Genomic DNA, 12,659 nt, shown 5'->3' with positions numbered 1-12,659 from the left:
AAAAATATAAAAAAGACTTAATTTACCGGCAATGATAGCGAAGACTGCCGACAGTAAAGTTTCAGGCCTTCTTAATAAAAACATTGTAGCCTTTACCAGATAGTGTACTGTACTGTTTCTGAAGATTGCCGTTAATGATCATTTGCACGGCTATATGTTTTGTTAAATAATAATTCCAGAGGGAAATAAAACAACAGCGAAATGTTTAACAGGATGGCAAGCCTGTGGATGGGTGATGTTAGTTCATTGTATTATTTACTGAAATGAAGAGACAACTGTATTTCACAATGTAGATTGATTTCTGAGGGATTTAATGAAATATGCCTTCGCTTAGTCCAGTTCGCGTTTCAACAGCACCCTACCGTATACAAAAGTCCGTAATGCATGGTCTTGATTGTTTTCACGAAATACGTGTTGTTGTGTACTTCGGGAGTGACTGTAACTAGCTGTGTACTCGCTCCAGGTAACGTAATGTGGACGTTTTGAAAGGCTGACAACTTGTTACAAACTTGACAAGCCAGGCGCCGGCTGTAGCGCTGTAATCGGAGGGTTTGCTTCAGAAACCAGCTCTAGCAAATGTGTTTTGATCTTCCAGTGTGCGTGATTTGGATGTGTCTTTGCGATGCACTAACTTGATCTCCTCTTATTAGTTGGACCCGTATATGGATGAGAATTTTATCAAGCAAGCCTTCAGTACGATGGGAGAGACAGCTTATGGCGTTAAAATTATCTGTCACAGAGTCACGGGGTGAGTGATCGTATCGCTTTGTTAGATTTTAAAAGGTGAAGACGTTTTCCAGTGGTTTTACCGTCTAATAATCCCCAATCTGGGACTGAGTAATGTTAGACAGGCAAGCTGAGGACTTCTCGTCTGGTTAGTAATTAAGCCGTTGCTGTGTCGTTTATTTTGTGCAGCTCTTGCTTGTTGTAATATCCCTGTAAAAATGCAGGGATAAAACTCAGTGAATTTGGGGCCAGAGTGTCCCATGCCCTCTAAGGATACAGCGGTGAAATGAAAACGGAAGGATTTTGATCCCGTCGGCACCAAACATGGCTTAAAACTTTTTTGTTTTGGAATATGGAGTATACTTTATAATCCTAATGGAGATTTCTGTATTTATATTGGGTACTGAATACGTACGCACTGTATACTCCTAAGAAACAGGTAACGGGTTTATTCCATGCTGAAAACGAAAGAAAGGAAACGCAACGTTTCGGCTGTGGAGCCTTCTGCTGGTGTATACACCTATATGATGCGTTTTAACCCCTCTTCCCTTAGTGGCTCCGCGGGGTATTGCTTTGTGGAGCTGGCGGACGAGGCCAGTGTGGACCGCTGTGTCCTGAAGCTCAACGGGAAGCTGGTTCCAGGGTCAAACCCTGTAAGTACTGGATCTGAAGGCGCCCTGTTTGACCTGCCCCACCGCCGAGCCCATTCCGGTGGGGCAAACGACTGCATTTCCTCACTCTCATTCATTCTGCCGGTAAAATGGCAATTAACCCACTTAACGATTTGAAATCCCTTCCAAGAGAGATGAGGGTTTTCTAACTCCAGGCAGGCCCGGCTCTTCGTCTAACGGTAACACACCCTGTGCACATAACCACTCATAACATAGGAGAAGCTGGCGCTATCTCGCATTGCGTTGTAAAACCGTAACGGCGTGAAGCTGCGGTATAAACCCCGTTGAGGAGTTGTGGAAGAGCCGGCTGATCCTCTGGGGCAGACTAGCAAATTTCACATCATCTAATGCTATAGGATGGAGCTTTTTCCATGGCTGTCTGAACCCGGTGCTCTCTTTTGCCACCACGGTCTGTAAAATATCTCCCCCGATAATGTCTTACACGTCTGCTGTTATAAGCTGCTGTTTATTTTCACACGGTAAGGGTCTTCTCCTGTAAGAGCTGCAGGTTTGTGCTGTTCGGTTTAGACCCGGAGCACCTTTGTTTAATCGGGAAACCCACACGACTCTTCTCCTTGTTCAAATTCCACACATGGAAATTCCTGAAGGAACTTGTGAAGTTTTCGAGAGGGGTTGTGAGTCCCTCTGGTGTCGTCAGGCGGAATTACAGCTCTCTCCTGGAGCACGTCCCGGCTCCGGAATGACTGACCAGTCCAGTACTGATAAATGGGTCCAATTGAATGAACGGTTCTCTCCTTTCAGTAGGGGCACATTAGGTTTTTAAAGCAGTGTGAGCTGGCATACCTCTTCGTTTTGAGTAATGAATAATGTAACCTGTATTGTTCATGTCTTTTCTCTTTATAGCCCAGAAAATTTAAGTTAAATTATGCTACGTATGGGAAAAGGCCAGACACTGGGTGAGTACTCTTATTTAATCATGCAACTTGCTTGATCATTGTGTACCACTTTAAAAATAAAATGTAGTGTTTCCATACAAATTATGACCATCAAACTGTAATATTGAGTTGAATATATTTGAATTGAATATAAACTTTCAACCGATGCATTATTATACCACCCAAGTATTTGTCCATTACACATAATAACGTTTGTTTTATGTTGCACATTTTATGGCACATTGTCTCAAGCCGTTATTTAATATCTACTAAAAATATTTTATTTTTGCTGTCTTTTTTTTTTTCTTCTCCAGCCCTGAATATTCTGTTTTTGTTGGAGATCTCACTCCGGAAATTGATGACTTTCAGCTCTACGAGTTCTTTGTGAAGAAATATCCCTCCTGCAAGGGGGGAAAAGTGGTAACGGATCAGTTTGGGAACTCAAGGTACAGAAGCAGTGTGGCAAGACCTCATTATATACTCGCAGGACCTAGGCCTTTGACAAAGTGTGTCATTCATCTGAGTAATATATGAGTCAGTGTAGCCATTGTATTTGCCTGCAGATCCAGGATTGAATTAACAGTATGTAGAAAATGCTCTCAGACTGTTATACCATTTTTGGAGAGGAGAGGTTTTCAGCGATAACTCTGGTTTCATGTTGGTGTGCATTAACTAGCATTTCAAGCCACTTGTCAGTGTTTTCTTTGAGGACCTAAATAAATGTTGTAGAAATACTGTAGAAAGTCATTTTAGATGGAAGGCTGCAATTTCTTTTTGAATTCTCAAAGTATCCCATTCCTTTCTATCAGGTACCTATTGTGAGTAGACAAAACGCACCAAATTGCATGGAGTCACTTAGGTAACATCTGTATCCCCCACAGTCTCATTACTACCTTAACTCTGCAGTTGATAAGCATTTACCTTTTGTAATGAAATAGTTTTGTGATTAATGGTGATGTCAGTTGCTTCTTTGCCAGTTAAGGTAAATCTGCTGTTGTGAAGCATAAATGTTATTATTTAACTATTGTTTTCCCCATATAGGATAAGCAAGAGCTACAAACAGTTGAAGTGATGCTACTTCATGTTAAAAGTAATAAAACATTTTCCGTTTTTTTCCATTAATATATATATATTATTTGCCTATTATATCTAGCTTGCATGCCAGCTTGAGGGCTGTGTTAGGAGGGCTGCTAACGCGTGCGAGTGCTGTGTCCACGCAGGGGCTATGGATTTGTTAAGTTCAGCGACGAGAAGGAGCAGAGGAAAGCTATGGAAGAGTGTCAGAATGCTACTGGCCTTGGCGGGAAGCCTATTAGGATCAGCATAGCCGTCGCCAAGAGGTAGGAGGCCTGGCACGGCCCCGGGGGCTCTTTCCTTTGCTAACCAATTGTTTATTCCGGGGGGCAGACGTGTCTTTTACCGACTGTGTGGACCGTGGACCGTGGACCGTGTGTGAGGGCTGAGCACCAAGGCCATCGTGTCTGGTTTAATGTTTTATGTCCGTTGCTGACTGAGAAGGGAGCTTGCCCCGAGTCTGTGGAAAGGCTCGGACACTGCTGTCTCTCATTACTGGGTAGTACTGCATGGATAATAAGCTGCTGGAGACAGCTCAGCCGCCAAAAAACAATCGTCTTTAAAATGCACAACATGCACGATATGTTATACACTCCTGAGCGAGGTGTGAGAGAAAATTCCATTGGACCGTTTTGTATTCGGACTAAAGAAAATGTGCAGCTTTGCAAGCTAATTATAAAGTATTTTTTTATTCACAGTCCTTCATCTGAGAAGTAAATTGATCCGAGCTAATTGAAAGCAAAGCGTTTTCAACTGATGCATGCCACACATGTAGCCTATTATAAGACACAGCCCGCTATCTATAAGAGGAAAGGGTGATGAATGAGTGGCAGCTGGTCGTTGTTTAGATGGCTTAGCCAGCTGCATTTGAAGGGCAGCGGGAATGATCATGCGTCTTTTGCCTATTTAATTTAATTTAGATGGTTAGGTGGCTGCAATCAGATCAGTCAGATCACTGCTCCTTCCCCGTGTCTCAATCGTTATTACTGCAGGTGTTCTTGCAGCTGGGATCAGTCTCAATTAGCTGCTAGCAAACGGTTAAGAAGGTTAGGTGTGCAACACTGGTTTGGTTTGGTTTTGCACACTAAAGTTCTGTTCAAAGTGAACACAACTGTGGTATAAAACCAAAAGCTGAAACAAGCCCGGAAGCCTGGTTATTCTCATCTTTGTTAGGGCACACTTAAGTCAAAATCCACCATCAACAGGAATGGTAACTGATCTATTTTTTTCTTTTTCACTTTTTTTTGTGTTTCACTTCACTTTAATTGCCTTGATGAAGTGCTGTGGAATCTAGTCATGTACTGTGCTGTTGAAGACCTTATGGCAATCTTTAATTTGATTTAAGACATGCTTGCTTATTTTGATGTTTTTCCAAAATCAATCCTAAGTTTTGTAAAAATATCTTTAAATATGTATTATTGACGTATAAAGTAATTGTTTTCCCTGTGTTCAGCACAGGTGATGAGTAAATAATAATAATAATAATAATAATAATAATTGCTTACACTTATATAGCGCTTTTTCTGGACACTCCACTCAAAGCGCTTTACAGGTAATGGGGATCCCCTCCACCACCACCAGTGTGCAGCCCCACCTGGATGATGCGACGGCAGCCATAGTGCGCCAGAACGCTCACCACACACCAGCTCTCAGTGGGGAGGAGAGCAGAGTAATGAAGCCAGTTCACAGAGGGGGATTGTTAGGAGGCCATGATTGATAACAGCCGATGGGGAAATTTGGCCAGGATGCCATAAATGGCGAATGAACTGGAGTCAGTGAGAGTGTATCCACCACTTCCATAATGAACAGTTTGTTTCCTTCTGCTCGAGTCCGTTTGGTTGGTTTTCAGATGACTTGCGTGAGTGAGGGCCATTCTCAAACTGGTGCAGGGGGGGCTTGCCATTGCAGAACCCTTAAAACCTTTTAGGAGCTGAAAGAAAATCTTGAAACGGCCTCTAAATGGTTAGGTTGGATTGAAAACCAGAAACCGGGACGGCTCTCCAGAATCGCAGGTGATTGTCGGTTTTGTGGATAGCAGGCGGTTTTTGCAAGAAAATCTTACAATGGTTCATATTCTTTAAATCGCTCTTATTTTACTTGCATCCCAAGTGAACTTTAAATCCTGGTGCGAACGAGAAGCCTCAATCATAATGTCTTGTCCATTCAATACCGGTTGGGCCATTAAAAAAAATAAAAATAATAATAATAATAATAATGGTCTTCCAGGTTTTTGAACATGGGTGTTGATTTTGCCTTGCCTCTGGGTTTCTAATCCGCTCGAAGGAAGTTGTGATGTTCTCTGCCTGCTTTGGTTTCAGCAATAAAATGAATTACCAGCACAACCAAAACTACTACACGCAGTACTACCAGCAGTACCAGAACTACTACTCCCAGTGGGGGTATGACCCCTATGGTAGTTACAACTATGGCTACGGCCCGTATGGCCCAGCGCCCTCTGCTCCCGGGATGGCCACCCCTCTGGCGTCCACAGACGGCACCACGGTCGGCACAGACGCGCAGGCTTCGGCAGAGGTGAGTCCCCGCGTGTGTGTGGGAAGTGCACAGAGGCCACGGAGGGCGACGTCTTCGTAAACTGGGTGTCAGTGGGAACAGTGAGGCTGCAGGGAGCAAGGTGGTGTGAGTGAGTGGTTTATCGCCCTCTTGTGGTGAGGGTGGGCACGGTGCGCTGGCCGCTGTTGGCGGCTCTTGGCTCCGATTCTTTCTGGTGGCAAACGCTGTGTTTTGGCGATTTGTAAAAGATGATTACATGCCAGTTAATTGCATGTTGTCATTTCAGAAATCCGCGGAAGATGCTGAAGAAGAGCCTGTTGAAGGTAGTGTGCTCATTTAAAACATATTGGGGTCAGAAACCGTTCAGTAGTGACTAAATCTTTTTGGATTTCAACTGTGCACTTTTATCCTAAGTAACTGGAGGGTTCAGAAAATAACGCGGATAACTTTCCCCGTTATCTCCAAGTGACCTTGCTCTGCACGATGGAGTACTGATGGGTTTGCACCACTGTCTTTTTTTTTCCCCCCAACAGATCCCGCGCTGCACATGGATATCGACACGCTGAACAGGCAGTTCATGGAGCGCAGCGAAGAGCTGTACGACTCGCTCATGAACTGTCACTGGCAGCCGCTGGACAGCGTGACGTCCGAGATCCCGGCGGTGGCCAATTGCTGAGCGGTTGAGAAGAGCTCGCCTCTCACTATTGGCTCAGTCACTCCTCCACCTTACATTTTTTACATGACCTCCTGCTTTTGTTTCTGTGTTTGTGGCATGTCTTTTTGTAATCTGAATATCCCCAGGAAGCCCTAGAAATTCAAATACGTTTGTTTGCGTTTGGGAATCTTCTGGGCTCTGCTGAACATCGGGGATGTCAGTTTCAGAAATACAGGCTTAGTGAGGTCGTACTGAATTGCGTATGTAAATGAAATCTGCATTATGCTATGGATGCCATAGAAATGGATGTACTTTGGGGGGGAAGGATCATTTAAAAAAAAAAACCGGCCAAGTGTTATTTGAATTCTAATTCTTTCATACGTCACGTAATAAGTCCCAGTTTCGAAAGCCATTGGAGATTATTGTACTTCTCTGGAAGAAAAAAAAAAACTGCTTACTGCATCCGTTTTTGCATTTGTAAATATTTTCCTTATTTCATGTAAATTGATGTGTAAGTAAAGAGATTAATAATTCGACCTGATGTCTCGAATCGTCTCTTTTTTTCAATCATGGGTTAATGTCTGCTCCTATTACAACAAACTGTAAGAATATATTTTGAAATGCATTATCAAAGCCATATCATCGCAGCCATATCACCCTGCAACTCACAACTGGCAACCCACTGAAGCTAAGCAGGTGTGAGCCTGGTCAGTACCTGGATGAGAGACCTCCTGGGAAAAACTAAGGTTGCTGCTGGAAGAGGTGTTAGTGGGGCCAGCAGGGGGCGCTCACCCTGCAGTCTGTGTGGGTCCTAATGCCCCAGTATAGGGACGGGGACACTATACTGTAAACAGGCGCCGTCCTTCGGATGAGCCGTAAAACCGAGGTCCTGACTCTCTGTGGTCATTAAAAATCCCAGGGCATTTCTCGAAAAGAGTAGGGGTGTAACCCCGGTGTCCTGGCCAAATTTCCCTGTTGGCCTTTACCAATCATGGCCTCCTAATAATCCCTATCTATGAATTGGCTACATTACTCTGCTCTCCTCCCCACTGAGACCTGGTGTGTGAGGAGCGTACTGGTGCATCATCCAGGTGGGGCCAGGATGCCGGGGTTACACCTTTACTCTTTTCGAGAAACTCCCTGGGATTTTAAATGACCACAGAGAGTCAGGACCTCAGTTTTACATCTCATCTGAAGGACGGCACCTGTTTACAGTATAGTGTCCCCGTCACTATACTGAGGCATTAGGACCCTCATGGACCACAGGGTGAGAGCCCCCTGCTGGCCCCAGCAACCTTAGTTTTTCCCAGAAGGGAAACTGGGAAACTTTTCCCTTCCAGGTACTGACCAGGCTCACACCTCAGTGGGGCTGCCAGTTGTGAGTTGCAGGGTGATATGGCTGCTGGCTGTAACATGCTAAAACACATGGTATTTCCCCACTTGTAGCAATCAGTCTCCACCTTCAAGTTCCTGGGTACCTTCAGCGCTAATGATTTCATGTGGGCCCAGGATGTAACTCGAGCTATAGAGAAGGCACAACAGTGCCTTTACTTCTGCAGACAGTTGAAAAGATTTGGTCTGTTCTTACCACATTTTACAGGTGGGCCATTGAAAGTGTGCTCTACTGTGGGATTACAGTGTTGTCTGACTGGAAGGCGTTATAGGGGGTGGTCAGGTCAGCCCAGTCTATCATTCAAGTTCCCTCTATTGTGCACATTTTTACAACTTGCTGTCTCAGGAATCCTGGAGGTATCTCTAAGGATATGAGTCATCCTGGTTTCTCATTTTCCTCCCCCACCTTCCCTCTGGTAAGCACTATAGGAGCATAAAGGCACACACTTCCAGATGCAGAGACAAGCTGTCAGGTAACTGAACTGTACCCCTACCACTGGCTCACACTGGTGTTGTTTTATTTAAGTTTCTATGTTATTTAACTTGTTGTTGCTGCTGCTGTTCTGTTTACGCTTTTGGTGTTTCTTTAATGTCTTTGTATTGTACATGCAAATAAGCATTTCATTTGCACTTGTGCATATGACAATGGAACAGAACTGTTCACATGGTGACCCGCTGTGTTTTGTCTATCGGCCAGCAGGTGGCGCAAGCATCAGCTCAAACCCGGAGTCAAGGACTGCCGCTTGAATTCTGTCCATTCCTGCAAATCTACAGGTCCGATGGCAGTGTAAGCATCATAGGATGTGTGTACCTACGTTAGTATTACTTTGTTAACTTTAATTTTAGTTTATTTGCTTAAAGTCTCCATTTTCATTATAAATGCACTGTAAGAGCATAGAGGCGTTAATGAATAAACTGGTTGGGTCCGGAAACTCTTGTTATAACATGATTTGTGAAAAATGTGAACAGTTACACAGCGGTAAAGATGTTCTATCTGTTATTGTGATCTGGGTTGTGTTATTAATGTGCAAGTTTTAGGAGGGGGCGGGGGGCTTAATTCCCCATTAAGAGTCTAATGCACATTGAAGTTGTATTCCTATGGAATACATCCTGCATTGGTTAATAAATCTAGAGATTATTTTATTCATCTTATTTGAATAAATGGGGTTCAGACGTGCTGGTGATGGCGCAATGCCGATTGACAAAAACTGTTTTATTGACAGTTGTGTATTAAGCTATCCGTGAGGAAGAAATGAGACTGTGCTCTGTCAGTTTAAACCTGGACATAATGGCAGATGTTGCAATGTGGTGAAGTACAGCAACTTCAAATCAGGTGTGGTACATTTACAGATTTACAGTAACATTAACAAATGGGTTAGGGCAAAATGGACCCCGTGTCTTCGTTCCTGAAATGTCACGTCAACCTGGGCTTTAATCTTATATTCCGTCTGTGCACATACTGTACTGTTTGTATCTCAACCATTTTGTTATTTCTAGTACATTTGCTAAAAATGTGTGCACTGTGATTACTAATTTTTTCCTTACTGCCTGTATCGCTCCTGGGCCGTCGTTAAGATCTTTCCTTCCTGCTCTCTTCACAGCTGGCGGTGTGAGTACAGTGTGTGTGACATAGCTTATCTCTCACTTCCACTCATCCTGTTTCCCTGCCTCTTATTTTCCCTAATGTCTCGAGCTTATTTAGCTGCCTGCTTCTGTTTTTCAGAACATATGCTACTAGTTCACATCTTCAGAGCCATATTCTTCAACAACTCTAATGCCAGTTTAACATCCCAGAAACACAGTCCTGTTCCTTCTGGTTCTGTTTGAAGTCTGGGTTCATCCGTTTCACCTCCATGCTCAAGTTAACACAAAGATCTATTTTTTTTCATTTTTACGTCGGTTTAATTGTAACCTTTGTGATGTTAGATAAGATAAGATTTTTGCTGTGCTCTAAAGGGGAATTTTCTTATGGACACCGAGCACTCCTGTACATTTAAATAGAATACAAAAAAAGAGAAGAAAAGAAAAACATTGCACATTATACTACTACAACACATAAGAAAAACATTGCACATCACTCTATTGCACATGTACAGTATAACACATAGCAACATGTAACATTTATAACACATCACAAAACATGTCGCACTCAGGTGGGTGTAAGAGTCAAAACTGAGTTTATCCTTGACATTTGCATTGACAGCTTTAATGGATAGTGGAACAAAGGAATGTCTGTATCCGTTTGACTTACATTTGGGAACCCTAAAGCGTTTGCCTGAAGGAAGAAGTTGATATTCAGAGTTGAGGTTGTGGGAAGGATCTGATATAATCTTTACTGCCTGTTTGATTATGGATTTTTCAAAGATTGTCTGCAGGAAGGGGTGCTGTTTCACTCCCATGACTCTCAAAGCTGTCTGGATGAGGCGGTTAATTTGCAATGAACTGATAGATTACCAAACCACACTGAAATACCATGTCTGATCATGCTCTCACTTACAGCACGGTAAAAGAGTAGCATTACTTCCAGTCGAACCCCAAACACTCTTAGTCTTCGCAGGAAATATAAGCACCGCTGAACTTTGGAGCAAACAATCTCAACATGAGTAGACCAGCACAGGTTATGGTCTATGTGTCCACCTAAGTACTTATATGAATCAACCTGAGTGATAAGTTCGTTGTGGATTACTACCTGTGAGTGATCACCAACTGCTCTGGGACTGAAAACTCTTTTGTTTTTTTAGCATTCAAAATTAGGCTATTGTTGTCACACCATTGCACAAACCTTTGGATTTCTGACATGTGCACAGATGAGCTGCTACCTCTATGCATTAAGCCAAGCACAGCTGTATCATCTGAGAATTTGAAAATGAAGTTGCTTTGACTACTGCTTGTACAATCATTTGTAGAAAGTGTGAACAGAACTGTTCTCTGTTCCTCAAAGAAAACATTTTTTTGTACCAAAACGCTTATCTTCTGTTCTTACACTCCAAGTCAATATTTGATCTTTCTGCACAGCACTTATTACATACATCATTAATTAACTGTAATACTGTTTACAACAGTGATCAAACACATCCGTCTTTTCGTTGTGATTTATAATTTCTTCGCAGAGACTGTACAGCACGCTGCTGTTTCCCATTGCCGCTATGGAATTCCAGGACTCCTCACATCAGTAGTTCACAATCAAAGTCCTTCCCAACTTTGTATTAATTTTTAATGAACTTCTGTCTCAGTGCAGAAGCTGCCCTTACTCCTCACTACTTACATTCTCATATTCCTTCAGCTTCCTCCACTTTCTGTTTCAAGATTCAAGATTTCTTTATGTGCCATATACAACAAGCTTACTCGTTCAGCTATACCCAGTAACATTAGAGAAAAAAAAATAGGCTCAAATGACAGAGATGGACAATAAATTTAGACAATAGACATTATAATACAGCCAAGACAGGACATAGTGCAAACAGTGCAGTACCTTAAAGTGCAGGTGCTAATTTGAGCTGTTTCTGATGCGGACTGCTTGGGGGAAGAAACTGATTTTGAATCTATTCTCCTCCTACCAGAACCCTGGGATGAAAGCAGATCGTGGCCAGGGTGAATTGGGTCCCGAAGTATAGCTCGAGCCCGGTCGTGGCAGCGGTTGAGATATATCCGGTCGATGGAGGGTAGCTCAGTCCCAGTGATTTTCTGTGCGGACCTCACAACTCTCTGTATGGCCTTTCTGTCCTGTCCTGTGCTTTCATCAGGTCGGGTGTGTTTTATTTTCTCTCGGGATTTCTCCCAGTAACCAAGGTCAGCGATCTTACCACTTTAGGGTAACTGGCGGGTGTCAAGTCAAGCAAGTGGTCTGCTCCAACTTTGTTCTTACCTGGTCACAGGTACTGTGTATCATAAACCCACCGCTGGTGCCAGGAGCGTACCGGTGCTGACAGTAGGGCAACAAAGTTTGAACGACACATTCATAGATTTTTCACCCAATCAGCGGTTCCTTAATTAGCCCCCCCCACCCCCCCCCCCCCCGCGAGCACTCCTTCGCCCCCAGTCCAGTCCGCCAGCTCCAGGCAGGAAGGGGAGATAGACAGGTGAGCCTCAGACAGAATTCAATGGGCAATCGAGGGACTGCGCAGAGTCTCGTCTCTTTCTTCAGCAAGAGGAGCTGCCCCAGGAAACTGCACAGGGCTTTATTCACGAGAGTGTGCCCTCGGTTTGTCTTAGACTGCAGGTTTTGGTTGCTAGAGACTATGGAGTGCATTTGTTTTTCTCTGTGCATGTCTCTTGTGGAGACTTTTCTTACTGTGTTTTGTGTATTGTGTAGACCATGAGAGCCATTTTAATTGTGAGGAATAAAAAACAAACATATACAGCATAATTGTCTAGTGCTGGCCTGTGGGTGCACTGAAAGATATAATGAATCTGTTGCGGGAAGAAGGGTCCTAGCACCTTAAAATTGATTGGTGGCAAAGTCACCTATATTTCCTGCATTTTCTGCATATTGGGATTACTCTATATACAGTATACCCATGACACTAGTATCACTGCTTTGTCACTTATTCTCAAATAATGATATGCATGGCAAAGATCTTCATTAGAGCCACACTGAACTCAGTCCCTTCTGTTTTATCTTTCTTGTACAAAATACAACATCAGTAATTGATCTGTTTTCACCCGTAGCTGTAGTTATATGTATTTGCATATTGACTTTTATACCTCCTTATTTTCTAGATACCTGTTACTCTT

General features: G+C 43.2%; 1 protein-coding gene across 1 annotated transcript; it reads left to right on the top strand.

Moving 5' to 3' along the window:
• Positions 1-37: 37 nt before the first annotated feature.
• trnau1apb (tRNA selenocysteine 1 associated protein 1b) lies at positions 38-7,069 on the top strand. The gene is made up of 9 exons (XM_069190883.1): positions 38-237; positions 651-748; positions 1,280-1,379; positions 2,262-2,314; positions 2,608-2,739; positions 3,514-3,633; positions 5,686-5,899; positions 6,165-6,201; positions 6,412-7,069. The coding sequence occupies exons 1-9, from the start codon at positions 202-204 to the stop codon at positions 6,552-6,554; spliced, it is 933 nt and encodes a 310-aa protein (XP_069046984.1). The 5' UTR covers positions 38-201; the 3' UTR covers positions 6,555-7,069.
• Positions 7,070-12,659: the final 5,590 nt, after the last annotated feature.

Source organism: Lepisosteus oculatus, chromosome 6 (genome assembly GCF_040954835.1).
Source record: "Lepisosteus oculatus isolate fLepOcu1 chromosome 6, fLepOcu1.hap2, whole genome shotgun sequence".
Classification (NCBI taxonomy): domain Eukaryota; kingdom Metazoa; phylum Chordata; class Actinopteri; order Semionotiformes; family Lepisosteidae; genus Lepisosteus; species Lepisosteus oculatus.
Note: the sequence above shows the minus strand (reverse complement) of the source record. Positions and strands in the feature narration are given on the sequence as shown.

Excerpts from the sequence above, each read along its gene's own strand:
- trnau1apb (XM_069190883.1), top strand. The coding sequence starts at position 202 with ATGTTTAACAGGATGGCAAGCCTGTGGATGGGTGAT. Across the intron at positions 238-650 it reads CAAGCCTGTGGATGGGTGAT|TTGGACCCGTATATGGATGA; the intron begins GTTAGTTCATTG and ends TCCTCTTATTAG. Across the intron at positions 2,740-3,513 it reads GATCAGTTTGGGAACTCAAG|GGGCTATGGATTTGTTAAGT; the intron begins GTACAGAAGCAG and ends GTGTCCACGCAG.